The sequence below is a fragment of the Gracilinanus agilis genome, chromosome 3 (assembly GCF_016433145.1).
Source record: "Gracilinanus agilis isolate LMUSP501 chromosome 3, AgileGrace, whole genome shotgun sequence".
NCBI lineage: Eukaryota > Metazoa > Chordata > Mammalia > Didelphimorphia > Didelphidae > Gracilinanus > Gracilinanus agilis.
Window position 1 is genome coordinate 30,448,157 of NC_058132.1, and position 14,165 is coordinate 30,462,321.

Here is a 14,165-nt window from a genome sequence, read left to right on the forward strand (position 1 = left end):
CATCTGCCAGTGGTTCAGCTGCCAGAATTCCTATTGGCTAAGGTAATCCAAAGCTTTCCATCTATAACTTTGGTTACTTAGTACAGCAGCCAAACCCAGGGTTTTTTCCCCTTTCTTATTAATTATTGGTGGGAAGATTAGGTTAAGTCAGATAGCTTGGGAAAGGGGGTTAGATAATACAGGGAGCTGAGGTTGGGCCCAGAGAAGAAACAGAAGGCTTCCCTTAAGCAGGGAACGTAGGAGTTGGGTAGAGATAGTTTGAAGAGTGTTAAGGTCATACCTGTCCAGTTACCCTTATTCCTTTTGTTAAAATAAAATTTGTTTCCAAAATAAAAGAGTTTAGTGCTTAATTGGCCCTCAGGAGTTCCTAGGTGGGTTGTAACATTTAATATCCCTCTAGGACACTTCCACATTACACTTTCTCCACATCAACTCTGGCGTCCAACTCCTCTTCACTCATGAAGCCTCTACCCCAAGTAGTAAGCTCGTATCTCCCTCAGAAACCTTCTAATTGGACTCCCTGCTTCTAGTCTCTCCCCTTTCCCATCCTTATCCACACAGCCACCACACTTAAATTGGAAGTTCAGGTCTGGCTCAAAGACTGAAAGGCTCCAATACCAATTTCTTGGGCATTTAAAGCCTGTCACACTTGGCCTCTGACCTATCTTTCCTGACTCATTCTACATTATGAACTGTACCATTCAGGAACTGTATCACCCAGCCAAGTCAACTTTCTTGTTGTTGCCTATAAACACGATTCTCATCCTATGATTTTTGCACGGGCTGGGTTCTCTGTGTCTGGAAGTAACATAACATAGAATCTGAGTTGGAAGGACCTTGGGGACCATTTAATCCAAGCAGTACTTGTATAAGAAATTCCTTCTACAGACACTCAGTCTGGGATGGAGAGCCCAATATATTTAAGGCAATCTGTTCAAATCAGCTGTTTGATTAAAGTGCCAGGAATTGTGCTAAGCCCTGAGGATACATAGAAAGATAAAAGAGAGTGCCCATTCTCAAGGAACTCTTTGTCTTATTGAGGAAACTATATATATATATATATATATATATACACATACACACACACAAGTATATACAAACACACTTTACACAGGATAATTGGATATCATCAACAGAGGAAAAGGCAATAGAATTCTACTTTGGCACAGTCTGTTAAGAGGCTTAAATCTGCCTATCTACAAATTGTGTACTGATTCCTCCCAGTCCTGTCCCTCAGGTCAGTCTAATCCTTCTTCTGAAGATCTGAAGGCTCTCAGGTCCATCCACTCTTCCCTCTAACAAACCTCTTTTCTAACCTAAACACCTCTAGTTCCTTTAAGAATCACCATGCAGTGTGGCCTCACAGCCTTTTACCATCCTGGTTACTCTCAAACTCGTCAAGATCCTTCCTTGTTCAAAATGAACACAATACTCCCAATGTGGTCCAAGCAGGGCAAAGGACAACAGGACCAGAAACTTGCTAGTCCTGGGCACTTGATGTCTCAATATAGTCTAAGGTCACATTTGTTTTTTTGGGGAGCCCATCATATGTTGACTCATATTGAGCTCATTAAAATCCCCAGAACATTTTCTACAGAAACTAGAAATTCTCCACCCCTCCCCACATGCATTTGTGAACTTCAACCTAGCTACAGGTGCTATTTGGGTCTTTCCTGAGGTCCTCTCTACATTTATGGGTGCCTTGACCCCAAATATCACTTTGCATCAACTCTGAATGTATCTGGAGACATGTGGTCTTATCCCCTAGAATCCAGATGGGCGTGTTCAGGGAAGGCTTCACCACGACTCAAAGGTGGAAGGGTCCTTAGTGATGAGGTACCTAGCTCAGCCCCATCATTCTACTGAAGAAAGGGAGACCCCTCCCCTCCATCCCCCAAAACAGGTGATTTGCCCAAAGTGCTAAACAAATGAAAAGAAACGCATTTGGGGATACAGTCCAAAAAAAAGGTGAGGGTTAGGGTTGGACATGTCAAGTAGAACTCTGCAACCTACAAGTCATATTCAAACTTTTTTTGATTTGTTCCCTTCAATCAGGACATATCATCCTTTCCCTACACCTCTTCCATTCACCAGAAGTGGGTGGGAGACATCTGCTTTGAGAAGTCTTGGAAGAATTTGGTCCCACATCAGGTACATAGTCTTATAGGGCAAATCGGGTTCTCTCTCATAACTGGATCAATAAGAAGTTGCTTCAGGGAGCCCAGTGGATAGAAGGTCTAGTGTCAGGAAGACCTGGGTTCGAATGTGGCCTCCGATACTTTCTAGCTATGTGACTTTGGGCAAATCACTCAATCCCGTATGCCTAGCTCTTAACTGATACTGACATAGGTAAACGTTTTTTATTGATTTTACGTTATTTTCTTAACCTGTACCATCTGTCTTAGAATCAATACTGTATATTATCTCCAAGCCTGGCTTTCAATCCACTGAGCAACCTAGCTACCCCTTAGGGAAAAGTTTTTAAATAAATAGCTCAAACCCCTCAGGAGCTAGTCACCAAACACCAATAATCATCTCTTCTTCCTTTGCCCCTTATAAAGGAATATTTTAAATTGAGGATAGAAAGCCAAGAGTCTTGGAGATGGGAGACTTGATGAGCTTGGTGGCTTCTTTGGGACACCATCAGCCCAATATCGATTGATGGTGGATTTTCATGGGACGTTGTATTTTGAGCTACAAGCATCAGCGCCATCTCTTCTTTTCTGGCCTCAGGGATTGGAATTTGAAGCCAAGGTACCTTTGAGGTTCTGTGGAGGAGAGCTCACTCACTCAGTGGCCATCTCCCTTCTCTGCTTCCTTTTCTCTCTCTTCACCATCTCCCTTCTCTGCTTTTTTCTCTCTTCACCTAGTTGCCAAAAATCAGCCTTGTCATCCAGGAAAAGTGCAAACAAGGAAAGCAGTCGAGTTTTCCAGAATACCCGGGGACGGGGTAAAACGGCATCACTTGCCTGGCTCTGGAGGATTCTGTGGTCTCCCCATTCCCTTTCTGGCCCATTCCAGGGCAAATAGCTTCTAACCTTCTCATGACCAAAATGCATTTTTTGAGCTCAATGCTGGGTTGTTTCCTGAAGGGTGGACTTGGGATGCCATGCCAACCGTTTCAGTGTTTCTGTGAGTAACATGAGTGTATCACTGGAATTACAGTTGGGAAATGGAGGGCAACCAGGTGGCTCAATGGATAGAGTCAGGTCTAGAGATGGGAAGACCTGGGTTCCAATCTAGCCTCAGACACTTCCTAGCTGGGTAACCCTGGGCAAGTCACTTCACCCCCATTGCCTAGCCTTTACCACTCTTCTGCCTTGGAACCAATACACAGTATTGATTCTAAGATGGAAGGTAAGAAACAGAAAAGACCCCAGTTATTGGGAAATGGCATAAAAATAGATTATGTACACATACATGTGATACATTATGTATTATTCATCCACAATATTTATATATTTCCTATATACATATATAGCATAAAACTTACCTGATCATATTTCTGGAGGGCAATAAATCTCCTTTCTCTTTTTAATCTTTCTCATTAGATTCATTATTATTGTATAGATTTAGAGCTAGATACAGCCTCGGAGGCCTTCAAGTTCAACTCTCCGCCCCTCTCCACATTTTTATAGATGGGGAAACCAGGACACAGAGTGTTAACTAACTTGCTGAAGGTCACACAGGTATTGAGATGGCAGAGCTGGAATCCAAACACAGAACGAGACCTCTTTTGTCTTTCTTTGTATGCCCAGGATTTAGCACGATGCCTGGCACATAGGAGGCAATTAAATTCTTGCCAAGTCGTTTTCCAAATGTAGCCCCCTTTTCACAGCTCCAGGTTGCCTCAGGGGTGGGGATGGTTTGTTTCATTCTCTGTTCTTATATCCCCGAGGACATGATAGTGGACACAGAACAAGAATGGAGTTAGCAGTTGGGCTCATTTCTCAGGACCATTTAAAATATGTATATTTTTATTTTTCCCAATTACATGTAATAATTTTTAACATGTTTTCCAAATTATGAGATCCGTCATTCTCTCCCTGCCACCCTCTGCTTCTGCCTCCCCAAGATGGCAAGCAATTTAATCTGTTATACATGTATAATCATGCAAAGTAGATTTCCATATTGGTCATGTTGTGAGTGAACACTGATTCAACACCAAAACCCTAAAATAAAAACACACCCAAGTAAAATAAAGTAACAATCAGCCGGCTTCAATCTGCATCCCGACTCCTTCCGTTGTCCTGGGAGACGGACATTTTTTAGCCCAAGTCCTTCAGAGTTGTCTTGGACCATCATACTGTTGAGAAGAGCCAAGTGTCAGATTGTTTCCTATGTCGAGAAGAGCCAAGTCTTGAATTGTTTTCTATCACTAGACAAGGAAAAGCAACTCAGGGTTCCAGAATTGGAAGCTTGAGTTTCTGTGATGAACCTCTTTCCTTTTTCCTCCATAGAAGGCAAGGAGAAAATGGAGCCTCCAAAGGAGGAGTCCTCATGGCGCAACCCCAGGGCCGCGGAAAAGGGCCCGCCATGAAGTCCGAGGCAACCAGCTGGTAAGCTGGTCAGGAAAGGCCAAGGAGAGTCCTGAAGTGTCTGTATGAGGGATGGGATAAGGGAGCACAACAGGTCCCTCACGAGAAGCAGAGCCTCTTTAACCGCCAAGAGCAGCCAATGGGTAATAGCTCAGTCGAAGGCAGATGACAAGCTTAAGCATGGCGGCCATTCCCACAGGAGTCTACGTAATGGCCCGTAGGGCCAACAGGAAGGTCTCCTTCCCATGACACAGAAGGGCTCTACCCAGTGCTCCCCAGGCAGGGCTTTGCTTCCCTCCAAATGGAAACCAGGCCAGCTTGGCCTGGAAGAGAGGAGGGTGGGGGGCTCACTACCTGGGGCCACACACACAGAGCAAGATGAAGAAAAAGAAAATATTCATAATTGGACAAACAAGGGAAGGCAGACCCGAGTTGAGCTTTGACCAAAGAAAAAGATTTCCTAATTCAGCGGTGACAAAGAGAGGTTGTTCTGGGGATAGAGGCAGCTTGGGGGACCCCAGGGACATGCCTTAGAGCAGCAGATTCTGGGAGTCCCTATATTTAGTCTTTGCCACTTCGGAGCAGCAACTTTGCTTCTACCTGCCTCATTTTTCTCATCTGTAACATGAAGATAATAGCTCTTATCTCATAGGGTTGTGAGGATCAAATGAGATATTTATAGTGTTGGTTTTTTAAAACTCTTACCTTCCTTCTAAGAATCAGTAAGGTGTTTTGGGTCCAAGGGCCAGGCAATGCGGGTCCCACTGCTAGGAAGTGTCTGAGTCCAGATTTGAACCCAGCATCTCCTATCTCTAGGCTTGGCTCTCTAGCCACTGAGCCTCCTAGCCACCCCCTTGAAGAATATTTTAAATGTTAATGAGATAATAAATGTCATTAAATGCCATTCTAACTGATGGTCCTGTTGCTCGAGTTCAGAGGCCCGTTATTTTTTCCCTGATGTCACTGCTAGCCATGCTGAGACACTCCAGGCAGGATGTGGGGGGAAGGGAGGAACAATGATAAGCATGTTGTACCTTCGTATGTGCCATTTAAAAAAAACCCAACTGAAAAAAATAACACTCCTTTCTTCCCTAGTTTCATCCCTGGTTGTGTTTTTCTCTCTTTTTCCCCTCCTCTGAGAGCTGCTGGAAATCCCCGTTCCCTCCCCAGGCCGAAGCAGCTTCAGGTGAAGGGAAATCAGCCTCTCGATCTCTAAACCCCAGCCCAGGCAAACTTCCCGTGGCTCCATTTTGGCGCCAGGACTCGATTTCACAGCTGGGTTCTGCCTGACCCAGGTGGGTCTTACACACAATAAACTCTGTGGCAGGTTGTTGGTGAGGATGAGGGTGCAATGAGGGTGGTCGAGGTGTGGGGGGGGTGGAAGCTGGTACCTGCCAGGCACGGGTGCTAAACAGCGGGGCGCTCATGGTGAAGAGGAGGCCGTCTCCTTGGAGCCTTGACACTGCCAAGTGTCCGAGGATCCTGGATTCTCTCTCTCCCTCTTAGAATCAATGCTGTCTATTGGTTCCAAAGCGAGAAGGGCTAGACAATGGCGGCTCAGTGTGCCCGGCTCAGGGTCACCCAGCTAGCAAGGATCTGAAGCCACATTTGAACCCAAGTTCTCCTGACTCTCTAGCCATGTTCAACCTTGTTATCAGTGGCTTAAAGGCCAAGATAACACAGATCTGGGGGGGGGGGGGGGGGACAGGCAGGGACAGCTAACACAATGGATGCCAGAATCAGGATTCGAGAAGAGAAGATCTTTAAAGGCTAGAGCCAATATTGGGTTGAATCAAAGATGAAGTTCAACAGGAAGGAAGAAGACAGGCATTTATTAAGTACCTACAAGGTGCCAGGCACCATACTAAACACTTTACCAATGTCTCCTTTGAGCCTCACAAGAGCCCCTGCAGGAAGGTGCCAGGACCACACTGTTTTCACATTTGAGGAGATTAAGTTAGAGGTGAAGTGATTTACTCAGTGGCCCACAGCCAGCATGTGTCCGAGGCCAGATTTGATCTTGGGCCTTCCTGACTCTAACCACTGTACCCTGAAGAAAGACAGTTTGCTGCAGCCTGGTTCTGAGGAGTGAATGTTATCACAGTCTCGCAATCAACCTCCCATCCCCAGAAACTGTGCAGGGCTAATGGTCCCTTGCAAGAACAATCAGCAAACTTGAGAATTTTTATTCTGTTCCCATTTCTATTATCAGGGCTGATGGTTTGCTTTCAGAAAAGCCTCTTGCCCTGACAAGAACCACCATTTACCCCTCTGTGTGAAAATCACATACTCTCTCACAAAATTTATCCTGTGGTCTGTGAGCAACTGAAGTTCTACAGCAATCAAGATGTAGAAAGACAGATGTAATTACACTGGACCATGGCAGATAGGTGGTTCAGTGGATGGAGAGCCAGGGCTGGAGTTAGGAAGTCCTGGGTTCAAATCTGCCTTCAGACACCTCCTAGCTGTGATTCCAGGAAAGTCACTTTACCCCCTTTCTTTGCCTAGCCCATGTCCTTCTGTCTTAAGAGTTACTAGGACAAAAGGGAAGGACTTAAAAAACTGGACCATGGTTCTTTGCTGTGTCCAATGGTCTGGAGCTATGCAGCATTCACACCTGGAACCTTCAATGGCCTAGTCATTACATTAATATGATCTTAAAGCCCTTTCAAAGGTTGGGCTTAAAGTCCCACATAGGGACAAAGTTTTCCCCTTGTCAACTTTTATTCCAACTCTACCTACTCATAATTAGGTATACCACAAGCATCGACTTTGAGTGATGTGGACAGCTGGGTGAGTCTAGCTTAACAATAATTAATGCCAGTTAGAGAGGGGAAAACACTGTCCCAGAGGGCACTTTGGAAAGATTTAATGAGAGAAAAGGCAAGAATTTCCATGGAACGGACCCCTAGCCACAATCTCCAGTTCACATCTACAATGGGAAATCGTTCAGTAGTGGGTGAAGCAAACTTGAAGATATTTTCCCAAAACTGAAATTTGCCTCCTTCTAAAGGCATCCCAAGTTGGGAAAGCTCTCCCTTGATTCCCCCAGGACTCCTGGGAGGCAGGGATTACAGATGATTTATCTCTATTGTACAGAGACCGTTTCATGTGAGATACTGCAGGCAAGAGCTCCTGGAGTTGAGGATCCTCCCTGCATGACTTTGGCCAGGTCCCTTTGCCTCTTGGGCTCACAATTTCTCCCCTGTAAAATAAAAGGGGTTGGCCTTGGAGGTCCTGTGACTTGCCTGTACAGCTGGGGTTGGAGCCAGGATCGAGCCCACTCCTCCTATAAACCTGGACTCCCGAGTACTAGTCTCATCACTGCTCTAAACTATGAACCATGGCGCACAAAGGACTCAAAATAAGCCAGATGGATACAGACTACAAGGGAGTTGGCTGAAGTACCGCGTCATCAAGGCATTCTTGCACAGAACTGACAGGAAGGAATGGGAAAAAACCAATCACATCCCAAGAAGACAACAAACAGAGGGCTGGACATTGCATGCCTGAGCAGAAGGCTCCAGAATGAGCCCCCAAGAGATGAGAAAGAGCAGGGAAGACTTACAGGGAAGCGTGGCTAAGAGTAACACGAGATGGACAAGGCGTGTGTGTTGGGATGGAAGGAGCACCATCACCACAGAAATCATGGCTGTATCAGTATCTCCGCATCGAGTTAACCCTCCCAGTTCTGTGCTGCTCAGACATGGTGCCTGGCCCACAGCAGCCACTTAATACATGCCACTAGATTGACTGAGAGATGCCCATTCACAGGGGTGGCGAGGAGACTACCGTGCCGGGCTTGGCACAGAACCAGCTGAGGCAGCCGTGTCTACTTGCTAGAGATGGTGTGCCCAGGTGAGGGTTGGCAGATGCTCTGCAGTGGCATAAGGTATCTGTTGATGAAATGCTCTGAGAGTCAATGCATGATGAATAGAATGACTGAAGGGCAGGGGAGCCTCTCAGATTTCAGTGTGGAAACCCTCCCCCACCCCTGCCCTCTCAACACACACCTCTGCACGAGGTCCAAAATAATGACTCATCACTTCCTTGGGCAAACTAGTTCATTGGTCCATGAGGTCAAAGATACTCTTGGGAGTTTTCTGACTTCATGAATCAAAGCTGCTGTCTCCTGCCTCCTTGCAAGGAGCCTCACAAAGCCTGGAGGCCAGGAGGCAGTGGTGACCAGAGGGGTGTTTTGAGGTGGGGGAGGGCTGGGGGTAGTTGGAAGAGAATTGTTATGTCTTAAAAGGTCAAGCCTCCTTAAGCAAAGGCACTGGGAGGAGACCAGCAAGTTCTTGGCCATTTCCTTCCCAAGGTGGCAGCCAGTTTGGTACAAGAGAAAGAGGACTATACTTCAGGGTCTACCTCTGGCATTTACTGCCTGTGTGACTTTGGACAAGTCACTTCCAGACCCTCTACTCCCATGTCCTTTCAATAAACAAATACACCAAATCAAGCTTTCTGAGGCGATTTTTAATAAATCTGAAAAACAAAAATGCCACTGGGACAAAATAATGTAATGGGAAGGGCAGGGGAGGCCCAATACAAATCTGAGTGTCTTGAAGCAATCCAGAGAGTCTGTTCTGAGAGGGACATCTTCATCATTCAGGGCAACAAGAAGGAAAAGCCTGTCACCTTAAAATGAGCCCTGCAGCACACCTGGCTCAGTCACCCCCCAAGTATACCCTGAGGAATACTCCAGAAAACATAAAAGTGACAGTGGAAGTCATGCCGCTCTTGTCAAATTAAAGTCCTCTCCCCTGGAGGAATTCTAAGGATCAACTCATTCCAAGGCAGCTACACTGAACATTTGAGCAGGTCCTTTTCACGTGGTTCCAGGGGAGGCCGTGAAGCTCAGGACTGAGGCCTCCCTGGCCCTCCACACCATGGGGTGTCCTGAGAGCACTTGGCAGACTGACCTGGGTCACTGACACTGAGCTGTGAATGCCCATCCCCGTCCTTCTTTCTTCAAAAGGCCAGAGTTTGCTCCATTCTCAGCCACGCCAGCCCCCTTGCCACCTGCAGACCCACTCAGCTGTCTCACAGGAGTACATCTTGAGTCAGAGGAGGGGTCTGCTTGAGAAGATGGTGGCTCCAAGTGGTTGTTCACTGCTGACCCAGGAGGGGCTGCAGTATCTACAAAAGCAAACATTTAGAGTTCTAGGTGGATGGAAAGCTCGCTGTTTCCAAACAATGCGAGTAGTATACACACACACACACACACACACACACACACACACACACACACAGCATGCGCTCACACAAGCAGCACATGCACGCACACATGCACACATACACTCACTCAAGCACACACACACACACACACACGCACACACGCACGCACACACGCACACACGCACACAAATAGCAGCAGGAGAATCTATCCTCTTGTCGGTGGGGCAGGGGTGGGCCTGGGGCGGGCGGGCAGCAGGGAGACCTCAGAACTCTTCATGGACGTTCCGGGCATAGTCCATTAACTTGCTCCCTGTGAAGTATTCCCCATACTTCAGAATCTCCTCTATCTCCAGGTGGTGATTCTGGTTCTCATCAGCCACTGCGATCATCTGCTTGGCCTCATTGAGAGCATTGTACTCATTCATGGGGTCCATGTACTCCTACAAACAATAGATAACCCGTGAGAAGGTCCTGGGGGAGCAGGGGAGAACCTATGCTGGAGCTCCCCAATGCACCAACCCCAGAACACCCCAACTCCTCCAGGTTGGATGCCTTTACTTGTACTACATGCTTTTTGACTCACATATGGCCTATTTACATTCATCCTTTCCCTAGTCTCCCAAGTTTAATAACAGGAGATGAGAAAAAGTCTCTTTTCTTAGCTAAGTGTTTCTTCTGAGCTGGGCCTGAGCCTGGCCCTGAGCCTCCTACTCTCATTAGGGCCCTTCACAGAGCTGCCAAACATTGCTAGCCAGGGGCAGTCATCTAGGGATCCAACCTGAACTCATACAGAAAGCCCTGACACAGAAGGACAGTTTGACCACTGGGAACTTGAGGCTTTACATGACTAAATGAAACAAGACCCTAAAGGCCTTCAAAGGAGCAGGGCCCAAAAGGCCACACTGCCCACCTGGCTAAGGTCCTTGGATTTATCTTATTCCCCTGCCCCAAGGACACTTGCCCTTGTGTCTGGAAGCATGGGTTTCTTCTCACCCCACTCCCCAACAGGAAGAGTCCTAAAGACTCTAAAAAAGGCAGCTGACATTCCCAAGAGTCCAGACCAGGCCCTATTGCACCAAAGAAGGGGGATGTCTTCTTTATCTGTCACTGGCAATGACCCAACTGATGCTGTTGGGTCTGGGGATTATACTTACTAATCTGGGGGCCCTGACAGTAATGTCTTCTTTATTGTTCTGCTTCTCTCTCTAAGCCCCACTTTATATCCTGGATTCATAAGCAAAGAACCACAACAAAAGAAAAAAAGGCCACAAAAGGCTTTGGTAAGCTGATTTCTTAGCCAAAACATTAAAAAATGATCCAGACGGGGCCCAGAGCTCAAGGAGCTGTACCTGCCTCTACTGTGACCTTTCAGAGTAAAGATCTGGGGAGAAGAAATACACCTGCTCTAAGAAAAATGACCCAGTGACCCAGACGGGAGGACGACAACTGTGAGGAGAGCTCTCCTTGCCTCCAGAGGCAGCTGCTACTTCAGATGTGGCAGGTGGGGAGCCTGGAGCCCCTCCTCCCAGAGAGTGGGAACAGGATATGGGGGCTACATCTGTGTAAATAGAATTAGCCAGATCCCATTTAATAGTCAAAAATCTACTCGACCTAGGCGTGCTAATGATGTCACTCCCACCTCCCTTAGTGGGGAGGGGAGACGAGTTACCCACACGTGACAATAAGTAACAAATCAAGAATAAGGGACTGCCCTTTGGGCAGTCCAAATCAATGTAGAAACTGCCATTTGTCCATTTGAATTAGAGGTGGACCACAGGAAGTGCTCTTTTTTTTGGCGAGTAGAGGGCTTGGCTAGGAGGCAGTATGGAGGCGGCAGTTTTGAATGCTTACAAGCGCGTGGTCGAATGATTTTATCTATCAACATGGCTTTAATTAAAATACTAATATATATATTTATGGCAGCCTTTATAATTTTTAATATTAACAATTTGGCGACCACGAAGGTCGAAATTCGAACTCTCAATTTTCTAGATAGCCTAACAATAGCCATGCCTGCTTTTTGGCCATCTGGCTCAGCTCTTTTGAGCACTTTTTTAAAAAAGGAAAGTGACTTTCCTTGCCATGCTTTTGCTAAAAGCAAGAGCACGTTTTTGCCTCCAGTGGGACTCAGCCGGCCAGTCCAGCCCAAGCCACCTTGGGAGGGAGGTCAGGCCAGCCGATTCAGGCTTTTGGCTTTAAACTAAAATGCCGGAGCCCAGCCAATGTGCTGCTGCTGCTGCTGATGCTGCTGATGCTGCTGATCCTGACCGCTTCCAGCCTTCAACCCCGAGCTCCAGAACCTGAGATTTCCGGGAAGGAACCCAGACCTGCCGCCTTTGCTGAGATTGAGACCTCCAGAGACTGCTTCAGCTCTGACGCAAACCATTTGGGTATATTCCCCTTTCTCCCTATTTCTAGCCTTCCACGTGTTTCTCTAAAGACCTAATTAGGCAACAACCCACACAGACTCTACACGTGGGTAGTTTTCCTGAGCTTTTCTCTAACCCCAAGCCCACGTGGACCTAGCATCTGAACCTCTCAGGCGCTTGGCCTATTCAAACTTTTGCGATTATTAAAAAAACTGAACTCAGGGGAAGAACCTTGAACTTTTAGAAAAAAAAAAAAACACAACCCCTTAAACTCAGCAGAACTCAATCAAAAGAACCTTAAATTGAAATCAGGGGTGAACTTTTAAAACCTCGGAACTGAATGAGCTTTAATTCTGTTTTAAAAAGGCTGTATCTTACTGTATATTGCTAATTAGTTTTGTTAATTAATCTTGCTTACTTCGTTGATTTTCCTGTTGCACTGAATCATTTTACGCTAATGAAGTTTCTGCTTATGATGTTATTATATTTCCTAATTTACCTAAAGCTTACTGTATCAGAAGCAATGCGGTTATATGTACCACCTATGAACATCTTATAGAGCACATGTCTTTAAAATTTATTCTGTCTTGGTAATTGCAAAAGAACCTTGAAAGTTTTCCATGCTTTGACTATTACCTTGTAATTTTACAAGAGATCTTTTTTAACTTTTACTTTAAATCCTTAAGAATTGTTGTCTTAAAGGATAAAGCTTTTATATATTTTATTATAAGAGATATTATTGCCTTAAATGGGTAGAAGCATTCCTATCCAGGATTTTTTTTAAAACAGGAAGCCAAGGAGCTCCTGTATATTCTTATCTGAGGATGATTATACCAGAAGGTTTCTTTTTTAAATATCACATTTTGCTATGGAAGCAATAACAGCATTTGCCAAGGGTTAAAAGTTGTAACAAGTATATGATTTTGAACATCACTGTTTATTGTTTTGAAATGTGCTATTGGAAATAATGGTACTCTATTTGAATGTGCATTGTGAATCTGATATTTTGTAAAACCCACTTTCTCTCACAGAAAGTCTCATTTTGGGGTAACATAACCCTTCTAGTTCTAAGCTATATATATATATTTTTGATTTTTAAAACATTTTTTAATGAGAGCAATTGATTTTTCCTTTTTTCTCATCTTGTACTGGAAGTACATATATAATCATTATTTATCCTCTTTCTGATTTTACAGCAAATACCTGAGCCTATAGGACTGTGATTAAATGCCTCTTTGATTCCAGAAGGGAATATGAAAGCCATTAATAGTGCTAAAGAAAGCACATGGTCAGAGACTTGACTAAGATCTGCAAAATAGCAGTTCTATGCCAATACATTAGGGCTTGAAATTGGGTTTGAGTCCTGGAGTCCCAGTCTTTTCTAAAACCTTAGAGGACGTGGGTCCCCTCGACTTAGATTCCTAGAAAGCACCTAAGATTGGTTATTTACTTGGCTCACTTCCCTAAAAAGCTGATGATAAGTCAGATCAGAGAGAGACATTTTCCTTATGTCCTGGCCCTGAATGGGTAATTGCACACTGTGAATTCACTTTAATTAGACCTTCATTCAAAGGTCTAAGTTTATTTTCCCCAGATTTTTTTGCACATTTACATTTCATTTCACAAGTTAATTTTTCATCTTTTTTCTTGAATTCTATTCTTTGTATTTTGTTATCCTTACCTGACCTGAGATACCCTTTTTTAGAAAAAAGGTGTGTTTAAGAATTACCTCACGGGGATATCTGTTAAGTTTTTTAAAATTCGATAATGTAAAAATATATATATATTCATTTAACTCTTTTAGGAGTAATTTCACGGGGAATTATATAAAATCTTAGAAGAAAATGTATGTTTTGTAATCTATAATGTAAAGTTTAAATTCTTTTGAGAATAATTTCAGGATAAGGATCTTGCCATCTCCCCAGAATCCAGATGACGAACTTGTTTTGGTGAAGACACCATGAAGATGTCTGAAAAGCCTTCACTGTACCATGAAGACCAAACTTTGAACTTTGGGGTGCAGTTGATTGAACTATGGGGAGTTGAAATTGAGTTGTATGTATTGTTTTAAATTGTACAC

At 44.8% G+C, this 14,165-nt stretch overlaps 1 protein-coding gene across 2 annotated transcripts in view; it reads right to left on the reverse strand.

Moving 5' to 3' along the window:
- Positions 1 to 9,915: 9,915 nt before the first annotated feature.
- The window catches only part of SDF4 (stromal cell derived factor 4), a 50,182-nt gene continuing 45,932 nt past the window's right edge, over positions 9,916 to 14,165 (reverse strand). For both annotated transcript variants that reach the window (XM_044667504.1, XM_044667502.1), the window contains exon 7: positions 9,916 to 10,156. In XM_044667504.1, coding sequence (XP_044523439.1) covers positions 9,980 to 10,156 — 177 coding nt within the window. In that variant the 3' untranslated portion in view covers positions 9,916 to 9,979. The remainder of the gene's footprint in view (positions 10,157 to 14,165) is intronic.